At 49.2% G+C, this 17,045-nt stretch overlaps 1 protein-coding gene across 6 annotated transcripts in view; it reads left to right on the top strand.

The window, feature by feature from the left end:
• MASP1 (MBL associated serine protease 1) overlaps window positions 1-17,045 on the top strand; it is a 62,641-nt gene that overhangs the window by 32,939 nt on the left and 12,657 nt on the right. For 3 of the 6 annotated variants that reach the window (XM_060099277.1, XM_060099278.1, XM_060099274.1), the window contains exons 7-10: window positions 56-174; window positions 1,157-1,235; window positions 7,491-7,628; window positions 8,423-8,497. In XM_060099277.1, the coding sequence (XP_059955260.1) occupies window positions 56-174; window positions 1,157-1,235; window positions 7,491-7,628; window positions 8,423-8,497 (411 nt within the window). Of the gene's footprint in view, window positions 1-55; window positions 175-1,156; window positions 1,236-3,710; window positions 6,920-7,490; window positions 7,629-8,422; window positions 8,498-12,026; window positions 14,498-17,045 lie in introns of those variants that run through there. The other 3 variants (XM_060099275.1, XM_060099273.1, XM_060099279.1) reach the window with 2 other exon arrangements.

Raw genomic sequence — 17,045 nt, 5'->3', positions numbered from 1 at the left:
CGTGACCAGACTTTTCTTTGTTTTCTCACCTTCTCCTTTCATTGTTCCCTACCAGGGAATGAGTGCCCCAAGCTGCAGCCTCCTGTCCATGGGAATATCGAGCCCTTGCAAGCCAAGTACTTTTTCAAAGACCAGGCGCTCATCAGCTGTGACACAGGCTACAAAGTGCTGAAGGTACAGGGTCCTGCCGGGGGAGGGAGGTCATCCAGGCCAGAGAAATTCTCCAGAGCCTCCCAGGGCAGATGGGCTTCTAGAGCTTGTCCTGGTCGCACCACAGTATTTCCTACCTTCTCCATAAACCTCCAAAATGCATCAGAGATTCCAGTCTTCTAAAAATTCAAAGTGTGTGTCCCAGACTCTCATTTCTAAAAGTGACACAAAAGTCAGAGCAAATTAAATCCATTCAGCCCGATAACCAGTACAAACAACATTAACAAAGTTTGTCAGGCTTCTGGGGGGAACCTGGGATAGAAGTAGAGGTTTTAAAGGTGGCAGGTGGACATTGCTTGCTCTCTTGAAACAGTCGTTCTCCTAGGAACCCCATGGTTAACTTAAAAACAACAGCAACAACAACAACAACAACAACAACAAAAATCACCTCCCAACCCCACCTGAGATCAATTCAAGCAGAATCTCTTAGAGGGGGGTGCCCAGTGACTGTTCTCTGTTTAGTTGCCCAGGTGAGTCTGATGTGAGCCAAGCTAGTGGACTGCTGCTCTCAGGGAAGGATAATCCAAGTGAGGACCCCACGACATCAGCACATCACTTGTTAGAAATGCAAAGCTGTGGTCCCCAGGCCAGACCCACTGATTCAGAAGGGCCCAGTGACCTGTGCAGAAGCCCTCAGGGGCTCAGGGATGCTGCTGCTCACTCAGGTTTGAGAGCCGCTGCTCTGAAGGAGTCACAGGTCCAAGTTTCCCTTCAGAGACAGCCTCCCGGACCCCTTCTTGCACACAGTCCTGGCCTGTCTCCAGAGTAGGAGCGGGGGGATACAAATTCAGCATCTGTCTTCCCCTTAGCTTCAAGCCCTTGGAGGCGCACGGTTGGGAAAGCTCAGGGGAGGGCAGCCACCTTTGCTGTTCGAGCTGCTTTCACTGGGAAAGACCACAGACCCCACCATTCCTCCTTCCCATACTTCCTTCATGTTTCTTGCCAGGATAATGTGGAGATGGACACATTCCAGATCGAGTGTCTGAAGGATGGGACATGGAGTAACAAGATTCCCACCTGTAAAAGTAAGAAAACACAATCGGTTGATTCTAAGGCTCATGAGCTCCCCAGCACTGGTGGGACCCGAGCAGAGCCCATACAAGGGGGAAAACCTGGCAGGTACACTCTGAGCGGGTTAGGGCAGGAATTCCACAGACACATCGGGGTTGGACCAAAGTTTATTAATGTTTCTTTCAGCAATAAGATGTTAGAATTCCAAAAGGACCTTGTGGGTCCCAGTTTGTTTTCTAAATACTAATTTTACCTCTGCCTGCAGGCAGGTTGCCAAATTTGCTAAAGGAATAGCTTGTTTCCAGGTTCGAAACTAGCTCTGGTAATTGCTAATTCAGGAAACTATTTTGGCACTGGTGCCCAGAGCCCAGTGACCTTGCCAGTCTTTACGTGGCCATCAGCTATATCCACTGTCTCCTGGGACAGCTCATGAGCTGGGGCTGTGCAGGAGGGGCTGTGCAGGAAGGGCTGTGTGGTCAACACAGTGGACCTACGTGAAGCAGTGGGTCCAGTTCTGCACTGGTTCTTGGGACCCAGAGTTCTTGCCTTGGTTCTGCTCCTAAGCCATGCTGTGACCAGGGACAAGATCCTTCACCACAGCTGTAAAGATTTTGGATGAGCTTTAATAGTCTACAATATATCCCACTGGTTCGGAAATAATGTAATCCATATAAAGCACCTAGTGAGCTTGTAAAAATACAAATCACCAGCCACCACGCCCTCTGCCCCTAACCAGGTGATTTCAATGCAAGACTTGTGAGGACCACAATTTTAGAAAACTTATCTGTGGCAACAGTGATGAGAGGAGGCCTGGCGACAGAAAGGGAAGAGAAAAGAGGGAGGGAGGGAAGGAGGATATATTTTCGAATGGAGAGGTGAGGAGTTGTGAATTAGGGTGGGTCCTGCCCAGCCCCATTTCATGACCTCATATAAACTTTAGAGTGTTGTCCTCTTCCCTTCTACTAAATGGCTCGGGTCCAGTAAGCAGGCAGATCCACTCCCACTGCCCCCAAGGGGACACTGTCAGGGTGGGGCTCCCTTGAGGCAAATCCCAGGCATAATTTTGGAGCAGAAAGTGCTTGTTTTCAATGTTCTTTTCTATATGATGATGAGGCTGGAGTCAGCCCAGTGTGGGAAATGGGTGCACTTTATGGCTGCAACAAAAAGTCTCAACAGACATTTACTGGATGCCTGTACAGAGGTCCACAGGGAATTCAGATGGAAAAGACAAGGCCCAGGCATTGAAGAACTAAATGCCAACAGACACATCTGCCACCTCCTGCTACACGTGGCTCGTGTGTGGTGCTGTGACTAAGTTCTGTGTGAAGCACTTTGCAGAACAGGACAAGGAGGCGGTCTGAAGGACGAGGCAGAGGATGAGGGGTAGAGAGGACAGGGTGCTGCTTTGGAGACAGGAATTTCTAGATTCAAATCCAGACTCTACCAGTTAAATATGCATGAACACTTGACTGAGACTCATTTGGCCTGAGTTTCCTGCATTCTTGACTGTCCTGTGGACTGAGTTAATGTACGTATCATACCCATGGAGCACCAGGAGTAAGTAAAAGCTCAGTAGAAGCTTGTTTCTTTCCCCTACCCAACCCCGTCATAGGAAGAGGTTTGGTTTCTCTCATTCATACTCTCGGAAAGTAGGAAACGTTGGTAATAATTTTTTGTCCCTGATGAAACACACACTTTTTATTGTCACGGAAGTATTGATAGAGTAAGGCACTAATGTATCTGCTGGTGCTCTTTTATGTGACGTATGCTAGTATACAAAGGTATGCTGTCATTTTGTACTAAAGAAAAGAGGAGTTTTTCCTCCCTAATATGAGCTGGTTCTCCCAGCATAGCCTGAATCAGGACTATTAGACTCCCCACTCAGACACAGCCGGCCTCTCTGCTTGTTCACTGAGTAGGTATTTATTGAGTACTTTTGTCCCAGGCATGTGCTGGGTCCTAGGGGAGATGCAAAAAAGACAAAAAGACTGAGAAGTTGTGAGTCCCCAGGGACTGTGGGGAAAGTGGTTGGGAACAGACAGAAGTGTGTGTGTGCAGTGAAGAAACTTGCACCAAAACAGGAAGTGGGAATTATGGGCTGTGGTTCTGGCCCTGTGTCCACCTTGCTGGGTGACCCCAAACAAGTCCTGCTCCACTCTGATGCCATCTGCCAAATGAGAGTTTGGACCAGATGAATGCAAAGCTTGCTGCACAGGCAGAATGTTATCCTTGCCATGAGCCAGGATTTATGACTGTGCAAATTCTCAGAATGGTACGCATTCCACAATCCCAAGCTGTCCTTCACACTGGCTGTACCTACACTATGCATTCTTAATCGATTCTGGTGGAGTGATTTCTGTATTTCCTGCAGAAACTGTTTCTGCTTTGCTTGCTAATTTTTCTTTCTCTTCTTTTTCTCTCTCCCTCCTTCTCTCTGCTTCCTTTCTCTTTACCTCCTGACCCCTCTTTGATCTTCATCATGGTGGCAGAAACGGAAATGGATGTGGAGAGCGAACCTGAGTCAGAGCAAGTGGCAGAGTGAATGGCGGGACCCCACACAGTGCAGACATCCAGGAATGGACCACTCACAAGACCCCTGGGTCCCAGAGCTCCTCCATCCCTCCCCATCCTGCCAACACTCCATTTCCCATTTCAGCGTGGATTAGAATGGATGCTGAACAAGGCAACACAGGCCTAAGCAGTTGAAACCCCGGCATATATAACAGCTCTCCTTTTGAGGGTTCACCCATCATACAAACATTATGCTGAAAAGATAATGAAAAGATAATGGAGGATTTTTTTTTTTTAGCACTTCTATGTGGACTATACTCTTCTCATAGGAAAAATGGCTTTCATTCTAGAGACATTCACATGGTCTTAGGTGGACCAGGTCAAAGTGGGCCCTGATTTCCACTCCACACTTCAAGTTTAAATGGGCCAGAATGCCTGTGACTTTATGACTTTAATATTTGTCCCCATTGCTACTTTCTTAATAACCATGAGTAGGTGAAACTAACAATAACTCATATAGCATGGATTTTTAGGAAACCTAGACCTATTCTCATGCCCAAGAGCTTCTCTTCCACCTATACCTAACACAGGGCTGAAATTCCATCATCAGAAGATCTTTCCTCTGGGGTTTACAAATTTTGCATTTCTGAAAATTCCCTAATTAAAGTTTTTCAAAAGATAGGTATCATGCTTGAAAGCAGCAATCCTCAGCTCTGGTGCCATGGGACATCAGTGGGTCATAAATAATGATAAAGGGCTGTGGAGGGTGGAAATCTCTGCTTCAGCCTGAACAAAATCTGGGTAGACATATCAGAGCACCCCTGCATTACATGGTGACTGCTCAGTCTATTTGCTGATTGAATGGCCTCTTGATGAAGGCAGAATCCTGCAAAGTCGGACAATGAATGGTCCGGAGACTGCAGCACCATCCTAGGTCAAGGGTACCCTTGAGAGGGGAGATGGGGCAATCACTAAAGTTAAGCATCAGTTGAATCAATATTTTTAAGACCACAAAGTTTAACAGGTCTTGTACTCAATGTGAGTGAGGGGATCGTAATTTAGACAGAAGATATGATATAAACCCAAATAATTGCAATACCAGGCAACTTAAGATACATGCCTCAGAGAGCAATGAATAAAGGGCCATGCAAGGAGAAATGAGGAAGCAGCCCTATCCAATTAGAAGAATGAGAAAAGCCTTTCAAGAAGCAGCGATGTTCGATCAAGGCCTGGAGGGCAGCCAGAGCATGAACCACGGGGTTTCCTGTGTAGGGAAAGCAACAGCACAGTGAGGGGTGTGTGACGCTGGAATGCAAGGGCACCGCAGGAGGGACGAAGAAGAAAGTGGGGTGGGACAGGTCAGGGGCATCCCTGGGACCTGAGGGCCAGGTGAGATGATTGTGTGTGGTTCCCTAGGAAGCCCCAAGACTGTGTCAACGTATCCTCAGGGTGGCAGGTCAAGAAAGACATGTCTGAAGGAAAGTAAATGGCAGGAAGAGTGACAGTGGAGACAGGGTGTGGGTGGCACAACCCAACCCAGAGACTGATGAGAATGGGAGGCCAAAGGAAAGGGGAAGGAAAGAGCGTTTTGATCCCAGAGTGTGGAAGTGGCCAGACACACTTTAGAGAAGATGATGAGACCCTTTCCCAAGCAAAGAAGATGGACTAACTGAGGAAGCAGGGTCTGGATCTAGCATCTTGGATTGTGGCAGGCAGAACTCAAAGGGTCTTCCGAAAGAAAAGCTGTCTCTAGGTCCCAGAGACGCATGGCTCTTTGCCTGCCAGTGTAGACTTGGGGAAAAGGTTCACCTCTTCCCCACTCACTATACCCAAGCTGAAATGACCCTCTATTTTCCACTATCTGTCACCCCCTGTGTCTGGTTGTAAAACCAGCTTCATCAGTGGGCAAAGTTACTTCTCTGGAGTAAAGTAAAAGCAGGCCCTCCGTCCAGACAATCTCTCTGCACCAGTGCTGGCTGCATACAGGCTCTCAGTGGCCTGACCACCTAGCCATGTCTACGACTGACCCTGGAATCCTCCACCCAGAACTAGGTATTAGGTCTTGAGGATAATTTGGGCAAAATAAATTGCTAGACCGAAGTTAAGGGACTCAGAGTAATACAAAGATCCAGGCACTAATCAATGGTATTTCCTAAAAAAGGAAGAAAAATCTGCTTAGAGACTCTGCAGGAAAATTCTTTTAAAATTGTTTATAGCTTTAGATAGTAAATATTATTGCCTCTTGTTATCATAGTGCTGACCCTTACATGCTTTCTCCTCAGAGCAGAAGGGTGTCTCTACCTTTGGGAGAGCAAAACAAATGGGAGCGATTTGTCCAGGGGGATTGGAGGCCAGGAAACAACGCTAACCAGTTCTCTTGGCGTTTGCCTTCCTTGTAGATAGGAGGTACCTACCTGCTTTTACTCCCATGCTTCATCCCTCTCCTCCACCCTGAAGGGTCTTAGAATCATCTGTATTTTCAGTTAGATAACTCTCTGTTCAATCAAAAATATAAATGTGGAGTCCTAAAGTTAAAAATCACAATTTCTGAATAGCGTCTCAGGGATAAACTGCCCCTATCTCTGTTTCCCAAGATGACCAGGTAAAATTCAGGAGGAGGGAAACTCTGGCTTTAGAATGTGATCCTCTGAAATTATCAGAAGATGGACAGCTAATGTCCACCATTACCCAGCTAATATTGATTACAGGCCGTTTTCACTAGAAAACAGATCCTAAGAACCGCGAGTCTGGTTTACTTAAAAAAACACTGAGTTTAAGGTCATGTCTAGTTCTCTGACTGTAACTCACTATGTGACCTTAGACCAGTCAAGTCTCCCCGCTGGGCTCATCTGTAATCAAGATGATGTTCTAGGTTGCCTGACTTCAGGTTCCTTTCCACCTGCGAAGTTCTGAGTCCTCTGGGATTCTTCAATTCTGGCAGAGGCTGTTTGAACTAAGATTAGGATTTCCTTAGAAATGAGCACCATCTTCTAACAAAGGCCCCTGAAGAGACATTGACAAATTGCATCCTCAGCTCCTGACCTGGCTCCTGGCTGACTCGTGCTGGCACCTCCCCTAAGACTTGGCTGGACTGGCAAGCTCTCCTAAGGTCACCTCTGAGGAGCAGCCATCTTTGGTCTTGCCCTACAGCCAGCCCCAACGTCCAGCCACCAACAACCAGAGAAAATGAGTAGGTGAAGACTATAAGTTGGTCCCTCCTGACCCCCTTTCTGCCTTCTGTGCCTGCAGAGAGCCAGCAGGGTGCGGCTGTGTACTCATGCAGGAGCTGGGTTTCTTTTTGTTTGTATTTTTTTATGCCAAGCTCCAAAGTGAGCACAGTAATTGCTCTTACTCAGCATGTGGTTGGGTCTGGAAGAACTGAAGGTTCTTTGGTTCATGTGAGCCAGAATTCTCTCCCTGAGACATGGGCTTCATGCTTGGACAGAAGAGGATAAGAGGATTGCACAATAGAACTGGAAGTCAAGGAAAGGGCCCTGGTGGGGAGAAGACTGGGATCTGCTTGAATCTCAGCAGACCTGCCCCTGCCCTGGAATTGACACCAGGCCAGGTGAGTTGACCACACAGTGGTCATAGAGGGGAGATGCCCCAAATGCAGGGCCACCATGTGCATAGACTATAATGTTGCTCTCTGGAGTTGTGTGCAGTGTACAAGCTGCACATCATATGAGACATGCACCAGATGGCCCCAAGAAGAAGAGGAAGGGGTAATTGAGGGGTCTCACTCTCTTCTCTCTCAGTTGTGGACTGTGGAGCCCCGGCAGAGCTGGAAAACGGGCTGGTCACATTTTCCACCAGAAACAACCTTACCACATACAAATCTGAGATCAGATACTCCTGCCAGCAGCCCTACTACAAGATGCTGCACAGTATCACAGGTGAGCCTTCTATGCTATACCAGCGCACTCCGTCCTCACACGCTCTGGGTCTCAGGGTTAGTCTGGGGGCTGAGTCAGCCAGTCTGTTGACCACGGTTTGGGAGGAATTGGGAAGAGAAACCCTTGGAGACATGCCTCACCTCTCCCTGCCTCAGGCCTGCACCCCGAGTTAAGCTGCATGACATCCCCATACCCACACAGACATACAGCCTCTGGCAGAGAAGGAACCCTCAAGGAGATGTGAAGGCCAGTCAGTTCTGCTTCCACCACAGACTAGCACTAAGAAAATTCTCCTAATTTCTCAAAGCCTCCAAGTCCTCCTTCTAGAACGGGAATAGTGATAGCACTCACAGAGCTAGCGTAATCCTCATGAGATGGTGGGCACAAGTGTGGTTTATGAAAGGGTTTGTTAAGTGGAGAAGCGGGGGCAGGGGAAGGGCGCCACAGAGAGCTGGGTGACTAATGATGAGAGGTGCCTTCCAGGGGCTGGGCGGGGCCCCGACAGGCAGGAGTCAGATTGCTCAGAGCCTTGGACACAGTACTGAAGAGCATCCTGTTTATTTTTGAGGCCAGTGGGGAGCTATTGTGATTTGGGGCAGAAATGAAACGATTCCCAGTTTAGAAAGATGCTTCAAGTTGCAGACAGGACTGGCTCAGAGAGAATGGCATCAGAAAGACTCTTTGGAAGACTTGCAATGATCCACAACAGAGGAGTTAAAAACCCGGATCTATTTTCCATGTGCTATAAATCACCTATGTTCTCCTTCTTCTTCAACCTTTTCTCCCTCTCCCAGATGTATATACGTGTTCTGCCCAAGGAGTCTGGATGAATGAAGTCCTGGGGAGAAGCCAGCCCACCTGCCTGCCAGGTACCTCACCCTCAAGTTCTCTGCCTCAAGGTCTCCCATGCCAGGCCCTCGGGCCGCAGGTGCTCTGGCTGTTAATGGAGTCAGGGGTGGGGGGGTCATGATGCTTCGATTGATTTTTAAGAGATAATGTCAGAAGGTCAAAGGTCAGAAAAGCCTAGCCTCACATCTTCTCAAACCAACCAGCCTCTATGTTCAACCTGTTCTGTCACACCAGGAGCCTTCTTGCCTCTTCTCTCTGCAGTTCTGCACCCTTCCCACCAGGTTTTTCATCCCACACAGTTGGTGTTTGCACTGGCTGTGCACCAGGAAAAGTGAGAAAGTAGACACCTCGTCCTCAAGCACTCACGGTGTTTCAGAGGAGGTGGAGATCAGACAAATACCAAATGACCATAGGACAGAGCAACAAGTTCTTCCAAAGAGCAATGCGTTCAAGTCTTTGTGACTGCTACCTCCCCCAAGCCTGTCTACTGACCCCACTTTAAAAGAACAAAGGACGTTGTGGTAATAGGAAAGGTCCCTGGCCATCACAGCTGCTACGAGTTCCCAGAGAAGGAGGAAATTCCTGCATGTAGTTGTCTGTGAGTAAAGGGATGGGGACTGGTTAGGAAGACTTCACTTAACAGGGCTTTAAGTCTAAGAAAGAACGCAAAGAATTCGTGAGGAGCTGAAACAGGGGAAAGGCCAACCTATCCACACTCTGCTGATCCCCATCATCTCAGTTAGGCTTAACCAGGAGCACACCCAAGGGCCATGGCTGCAGAAGCCTCAGAGAAGATGGGGAATGGTGGAGCTGTGGCAAACTGGAGGCCAAACCCCCATTTTGCTAAAAGAGTAGGTGGGCCAAAGAAGACGGCACTGCAGTGGATTCCATCCCAGGCAGCCATGTTGCAGTGTCTAGAAGGGGAGGAGGCACTGAGCTGGGAGTCATGGGCCCGGGTCTTGGTCCCGCTGTTGTCTTTTCCTAATTGCAAGCTTTGGTAGGTAACCTCACCTCTCTGGGGCTAGGGTTTCGTACCTCAGAAGTGAAGGAGCAGTACCAGGTGATCCCTGACATTCTATGACTCTTCATGGTCATCGTCCTCTAGATTCATACAAAGCATCTTGGATACAATGAGTCATGAAATTCTTTTAACACCTGGTATCGAGCAGAACATCGTGTATCATTGAACCAGGCTAGGGAATTCTAAATTCTCCACCCCTAAAACACCAAGATTGAACCCAAAGGCAAGCCAGAATGGAGAAAGCCATTTCATCTGGCATCATAATATCCCACCTTTCCAAGGAAACTGTTAAGAAAATATTATTTGCCCCTTATTTTACACATGAGAAAACTAAGGATCAGGGAGGTGTAATGATTCATCCAGGGTTACCTACAAAAAGTTAGAGGCAGAACTGGAAGATGGACTCAAGACTTTTGATGTCAACACCAGCAATGCTGAGCCATTCTTGACTCTGCCATCCTCATGAACCCGGAATTCTCGAATATCACATTTCTGTTTTTAGGACCCTCCCTCAGTACCTGCAGTCTTCTAGAGCCCAAATCTTGACTTCAACACAGCTGAAGCTCTAGTATTTCAAGGTGAATCCTTTGCCTCAGGAAAGACTGGATGGAGAACGGTAGCAGCCTAAAAGAATGGCCCCATTTCAATGAGCACTCTCAAAGGCTGGCTGCATCATTCAACCTCTTGAAAGGACAAGAGCATATCAAGAAGAAAAACAGTCTTTAGTGGGAAAAAATGAAGCCAGAGTCCAAAGAAACAGGCTCCATTTCTGGCTCTGCCACTAATAACTTTGAATATGTCACTTGCCTTCTTTGAACCTCAACTTTTCCATCTTTAAGTTAGCTGTTCTCCAAGCTTCCCCCGCTCAGACACTCTGTGACCTGGAGTATGCCACTGGCACCTTCATGGGAAAAAGGCACCATCCAGTGCTGGCTTTGCTGTGACCATGGACTGAGCCACAGACGTGTCCCTCACCAGATGAGGGCCTATGAGCACTCAATGAGCTATTTTGCAGGGCCAGTCACAGACCTGCCTGGAGAAGTCACTTTGTAGGCTGCTGCTTATAATTGGGAGTCTGGCCTTCAGCTCTGAAAGGCCTGCCACAGACAATTAGTAAAAACTACCTCACGTCTGGCCTGGGGCGAACAGCAGGGTGCCTCAGGATCACGTAAGAAGCATTTGGCATCCAGAAGACGAGCATCTGAAAAGCATTGGGTTGCTGGAAGCCTGACCTCTCAGAGTTGCCAAGAAAACTCAAATGCTCCTTGGTCTTTAAAGGACTGCTGAAAGTATTGAAGGCCAAGAGGTGTAGCCTGGCAATTTGCAACCAAGAGGAGGTCCACGCTCATACCAGGCTTAGCCCCCAGGCCTAAGCACCCTGCTTGGAGGGGCCCTTGTGAGCTTGTTCTTAGGCAGCGGGGGGCTGGCTCTGAAGACCCTCTGCTCATGGGCCAAAGGCGTTTGGCTACAGGAGGCTGGTGGTGCATGTGCATGCTCGGGGTACAACTCGGTAGAACGAAGTTTGATCAGACCTTTCTTCTTTCCCTGAAGGTACTATGGGGTTCCCAGGTGCAATGATGGGTAGAGCAGAGCCTATGCATCATTGCTTGTAGATTATGCCACCTTTCCCTAACCTTGGATGCCCTGGGCATCCCTTCACATCATGTGTCCTTTAGTCCAGAGAAGAAAAGGTTCTTTATAATGTAATGAGGCACTGTGGGATACAAGGACAAGACATTCATCTCAGAATCTAGTTAAGCCTCTGCTACTCAACTTAATAGCAATGTGGTCTTGGGCTAGTCATTTAACCTCTGGAGAGTTCTACTCACCTATAAAATGGGGGTGGCCAGGGCAAATGAAATAAAAATCAAAGGAATTTGGAATTTAAAGGATCCTTGGAGATCATCTTGACCAACTGCCTCATTTAGCAGATCAAAAATTGAAATCCAGAGAAGGAAATTTCCTTACCCAGAGTCACACAGGACAGAGGAGAGAAAAGCCAGTTCAAGGCCCCAGGTGTCTCAGTTCCCAGTCCAGTGTTTGCTGTGACCTGCTAGACAGTATTTTAATTTCCTTCCATCTCTCAAAGCCATTGACCTGTGGTTTTCAGAAGTTTTCTAAGTACCTACAGCATGGACCACGTCTGGGTTCTGAGATGCCTTTCTAGGGAAGAAAGGGGTAAAGTGACCACTGCTAGAGATAGTCCTGGCTAAAGATGATCCAGGCCACAAGTGATCTTGGCTGGAATGGTTCAGGATGGTGAAGGCCCACATATAAAAAGGTCTGGTCCATAGACAGCCCTGGCTACAGAAGGGTCCAACTACAGATGGGCCAGACTAGAAAGACTTAGGCCAAAGATGAGCCCACTCAGAGCTTTCCCAGGCTAGCATGGCTCTGTGATGTAGAGTAGGGGCCGTGGTGGCATAATCTACAGTGGGTGAGACGTGCACTTCTTTCAGAGGGTCTCTCCACCTGGCTGACCTGACGTGTCTCTGTCCCTTGTCCCCGCTCCCTCCTTCTCCTTGCAGCGTGTGGCCAGCCCTCCCGCTCCCTGCCAAACCTGGTCAAGCGGATCATCGGGGGCCGGAATGCTGAGCCCGGCCTCTTCCCATGGCAGGCCCTGATCGTGGTGGAGGACACCTCAAGGGTGCCCAATGACAAGTGGTTTGGGAGTGGGGCCCTGCTCTCTGAGTCCTGGATCCTCACGGCAGCCCACGTGCTGCGCTCCCAGCGCAGAGACAACACGGTGACACCGGTCTCCAAGGAGCACGTCACCGTCTACCTGGGCCTGCATGACGTGCGGGACAAATCGGGGGCTGTCAACAGCTCGGCCGCCCGAGTGGTGCTCCACCCAGACTTCGACATCCAGAACTACAACCACGACATCGCTCTGGTGCAGCTGCGGGAGCCCGTGCCCCTAGGGCCTCACATCATGCCCATCTGCCTGCCGCGGCCCGAGCCCGAAGGCCCGGCACCCCACATGTTAGGGCTGGTAGCTGGTTGGGGCATCTCCAATCCTAACGTGACGGTGGATGAGATCATCAGCAGTGGCACGCGGACCTTGTCAGACGTCCTGCAGTACGTCAAGTTACCTGTGGTGCCGCACGCCGAGTGCAAGACTAGCTACGAGTCCCGGTCAGGCAACTACAGCGTCACAGAGAACATGTTCTGTGCTGGCTACTACGAGGGTGGCAAGGACACGTGCCTGGGGGACAGCGGCGGCGCCTTTGTCATCCTCGACGACTCGAGCCAGCGCTGGGTGGCCCAAGGCCTGGTGTCCTGGGGGGGCCCCGAAGAATGTGGCAGCAAGCAGGTGTATGGGGTCTACACCAAGGTCTCCAACTATGTGGACTGGGTGTGGGAGCAGATAGGCTCCCCACGGGGCCTGGGGGAGCTCCAGGTGGAGCGGTGAGCTGCCTGCCGTCCTCGGGGCGCCTGCCCTGGCCAGCCCCAGCGAGGCTGCACCACACACTCCCAAAGACGGCACACTCCATGTTACTCACGTGACCAGTGGGATGGACCACGCTGTTCCCACCCTCCCAAGACAGCCCCTGGGACCCTGAGAGGCAGCAGTGTGGTCCAGGGAAAAGGCCCTACACAGGAGGCCTGGGTCGTTGGCCCTGGGCGAGTCCCCTCCCCTCTCCAGGCCTCCTCCCCACAGTACAGTGAGGGAGCTAGACGGGGGCCAGTACCCCCCACTCCTCTCCCGAGTGCTCACCCCAGGGGCCTCGTTCACTCCTAGTCATTTGTCAAACCCAGTGGCCCTGGTCTCACTCTTGGCGTAACTGAGCTTGGACCTGACTGTTAGAAAATGTTTCCTTGCCTTGAGCTAAGTCCGTGTATTCTCCCAGCTTTGCCCTCTGGGTACATTCTGGCAGAAAACTCCTCAGGTTTTTGGGGACAGGGATGACACCCCAAGGCCCCTCTCTCCAAGTGTAATGCCTTGTAGTACTTTTGTCCCTGGGTTTTCTCTCCCAAAACTTCTTGCAGTCCAAGCCTTATCCTTCTGTTCCCTGTTAAAGGAATTTCAAAGAACAAAGAGAAAGCTGGGAAGCTCTGTGGTGACTGGGGGGAGGAGAAGAGCAGTGGGAGGCTCCCCAAGCCCGATAAATTCCCACCAACCACTCAGAGCACATCATTTGGACCCACACGTCACTCCCGAATACCAGCTGACCACATGGGTGTCCACACCTGGCACTCCAGACGAGCACGAAGCAACCTTCCAGCCTTGAAATGTGTCATCTGAAAAGGCTACCTGAGCCTCAGCCTCAGGTGTGGAGACTCAACTGGATTGTTCGGAGAAAGAGAAGGCTCACACCATGCTCCGCTGTGCCTCTGGACAGGGAAACAGAAGAAGGAGGGCTCAGGACATAGGAGTGAGCCAATCCCACCAGACTGCCCAGCGTGTCTGTGGTCTGAGCTCTACAGAGAACACACCCAGCATGGATGTTGAGAGGGATCCAGTCCTCCAGTTTCCAGGAGCCAGAGCCAAGAGAAGCAAGGACCTGCCTGTGGAAGACAGTGAGAAGAGAGGGAGAGCCCAGAGTCCTGGGTTCTAGCCCCAGCTCTGCCCCCAACTGGCTGTGTAACCTTTGACAAACCACTTTCCCTCTCTGGGCCTCAGTTTCCCCATCTGTAAAAGGAAGGCATCAGATCCCCCTCAGGGTCCTTCCAGCTCCAGCGTTCGGTGGTTCCAATGCCAGCACAGGGCCCTCACAGGGCTGATCATCCTCCTTCTCCCCAGGCTCGCTCTCCTGGGGACTCTCCATCGGAGAAAGAAGAAGCCCTGAGAGGGATTCCAAGAGAGCAATTGGGAAGCGTCCACTTTTCCAGTCGGGTCCTGGAAGCACACTCCTATGTGTATGAACAGTGCATGTAGAGGATACTATATTTTGTTTATTTTATATCACAAGCTTCACTCCTCTGTAAGTTTCCTCTGCACTCCGTTTCTCCCATCAGGGGACTAAAGTGGAAATAAACCCTCTGTGGATAACCAACAGCCTTTGTTTTGGGGTTTGGTTATTGTTGATGTTCATTTGTTTTGACTTTTTGAAGAAAACCTGGCCCCTCATGAAGCCTAAGTCTCTCCCATTGCAGAAAAAGTATAATTTTTGTCACCTGGACATCATCCAAGAAAGCGTGATGAGGAATGGAGTCAGTTATGTGTCCTCTCGAAGGCTGCCCGTTCCATCATGGAAGTGCCTGCCATTTAATTCCTTGAGTTCAAAGAGCTCGAATGAGCACGCAAGGCAAGACCGTGTGCACCTAGGTCTCACACAGGCAAAGGGAATTAACGTCATTAGAGGAGTGGAGATTGCAGTATAATGGGAAATTAAGGAGGGGGAGGTTCATACAGCTGAAGATGATCTGGATAAATTTGCAGAGAGGTTACAAAGAACGCACTGAGAGATGGGAGGGAAGGGGAGAGGGGACAAAGATCAAGCAGGAAAGTGTGCCCTGAGTAGAGTGAGGACAGAGGGGATGAGGGGAAGGTGGACAGAGTCTCGAAGGTCATTCTATGTTATTCTATGTGCTCTGTCCTGTAACCAGTGATTCTCTAGTTTGGGGTATATCAGAATCACCTGGGGGGCTTGTTAGGAATTCAGATTCCTGGGTCTCACCCATGGGAAATTCTGAATCAACAGGTTAGAACGTGAGCAACATGCTGTGAAAAGTGGAGGGGTCGGGGAAGGACCAAGCTAGAGAGAGCAGTTGGGAAATTACAACAACCATTCTGGAGAGAGGTGGTGAAAACCCCTCCGGACCTAGGGTGTGACACTGCAGATGTGGGCATGAGGGAGTTTGAAAACATCTAAGTAGTGTATTGGGCAGGGCTCGGTGTAGAGGCACCGTGTGAATAGTGCAGACACAGAGGTGTGGAGTAACACAAGCTAATCTGTTAGTGAGGGCTCCCCATACAATGTGCTCCTAGTCTGCCTTTGTTTGGGGTTTGTATCATAATGAAACTGTCATGCTTTTTACACTATTGAGAGCTAAAAGAATCTTACATTATGCCTTATACTTTATATGTAGGTGATTTCAAAGATTATCATGTCCTGTATTCTATTACATTTCAGAGTTTTACTTTCCTCTAGATACTTGGACTTTATGTTGTGACATATTGAGACACAGGTGTCATGAGGTTGCATGGAGAGCACATTGTGACATTACTCTCTGCTTCTTCTGGTGACTTTTTTACCAGTTTAGTGGCTGATTAAATACGGGTGTTGAAGAAGAGGGAGGCAGCGAGGATGCAGTCCGTGCAGACATTAACAGACATCTGGAATAACAAAGGGGAGACAGATGGGTGGTGAAAGGTGGAGACCAGGACTTGGGTTTTCTGTGCTTGAGGAGTTTATGTGCCATCCAGCTGGAGACGTAAGGATCAGTTCAGAGGAAAGGGCAGATTAGAGACACTGATCTGAAATTCATCAGGGTCTAAATGGTATGATGGCATGGGAGGAGATGGCATTATCTACTGGAAGAGAAAAGAAAAGGGGGCTGAGGACTCAAAAAGGGAAACACGAGCATGGACGGCATGGAGAGAAGAAGAGAAACCCCAAGAAAGAGACAAGAAAGAGGAATCAGAAACACAGGAAGAGAGGAGCTTCAGAAGCCAAGGAGGGAAAGTGTCAAGAAGGATAAAGTGATCAACAGTGCAAATGACCCAGGACAGTCCAGAGGATGCTTCCAGGCTGGACTTTCCTGGGTGCTGGGACCCGGTCTCTACTGTCAACTCTGAGAGGGGATCCAGGGAGCAGGCCCGCACTCATGTTGAAGTCCTTAACCCTCCCTCCCTCTTACTTTAGCCTCCTTGTCCTTTATCCTCCTCCTCTTCCTCCTCCACCACCTCTTCTTCTTTTTTCCCTCTTCTCTCTCTCTCTCTTTCCCCCTCCCTCCCACACCCTCCCTCCTTCTCTTTCTCTCTTCAGGCTTCTCCTAGGTTTTTATCTCTTTCCTGAGATAGCACACTGCCCTTACATCCTCCCTTCTCTTGGTTTATATGCTCAGTTCTCTAGGTTTTGCTTCCTTGAAACCTACAAACCTCCAGCAGCCACAAGGCGAGGAGATTTCCTAAAGATGAAGAATATGTGAGATAAAATTTCAGAAATAGTGTTCTCCTATACATGTAAATATCATCATTGAAGTTCCAGTTATGGGCCCAGAGTCATTCTATCTCCATCTATGATTACAGATCTATTAAATATTCAAATGGCCACTTTATGTCCAAATTTGTGTGGAGCATGGCACTTTCTTCTTTTGAATCCACCTCCAAAGGACAGGGAAGGATGTGGACACTGGGTGTCATCTCCTCTTTCCAGAAGCTTGACTATGGAAGAGAGGAGAGGGAGAGACTGTGGAATGAATGAGAATCAGGGAAAATGGGAATTTGATTTTTAGGATGAGAGGTCTTGATCATGTTTTGGAGGCATAGACAAAGGAGAGATGCAAGACAGAGGAGAGGGGTGCGAATCCTCAAAGCCAGGTCCCCAGAAGTTTGGAAGTGAGGAGATCCAAAGCCCAGAATTCATTCTGAAGAGAAGAAA

This window comes from Mesoplodon densirostris, chromosome 5 (genome assembly GCF_025265405.1).
Source record: "Mesoplodon densirostris isolate mMesDen1 chromosome 5, mMesDen1 primary haplotype, whole genome shotgun sequence".
Lineage (NCBI taxonomy): Eukaryota > Metazoa > Chordata > Mammalia > Artiodactyla > Ziphiidae > Mesoplodon > Mesoplodon densirostris.
The sequence above is the reverse complement of the archived record's forward strand: the minus strand, read 5'-3'. Positions and strand labels throughout refer to the sequence as shown.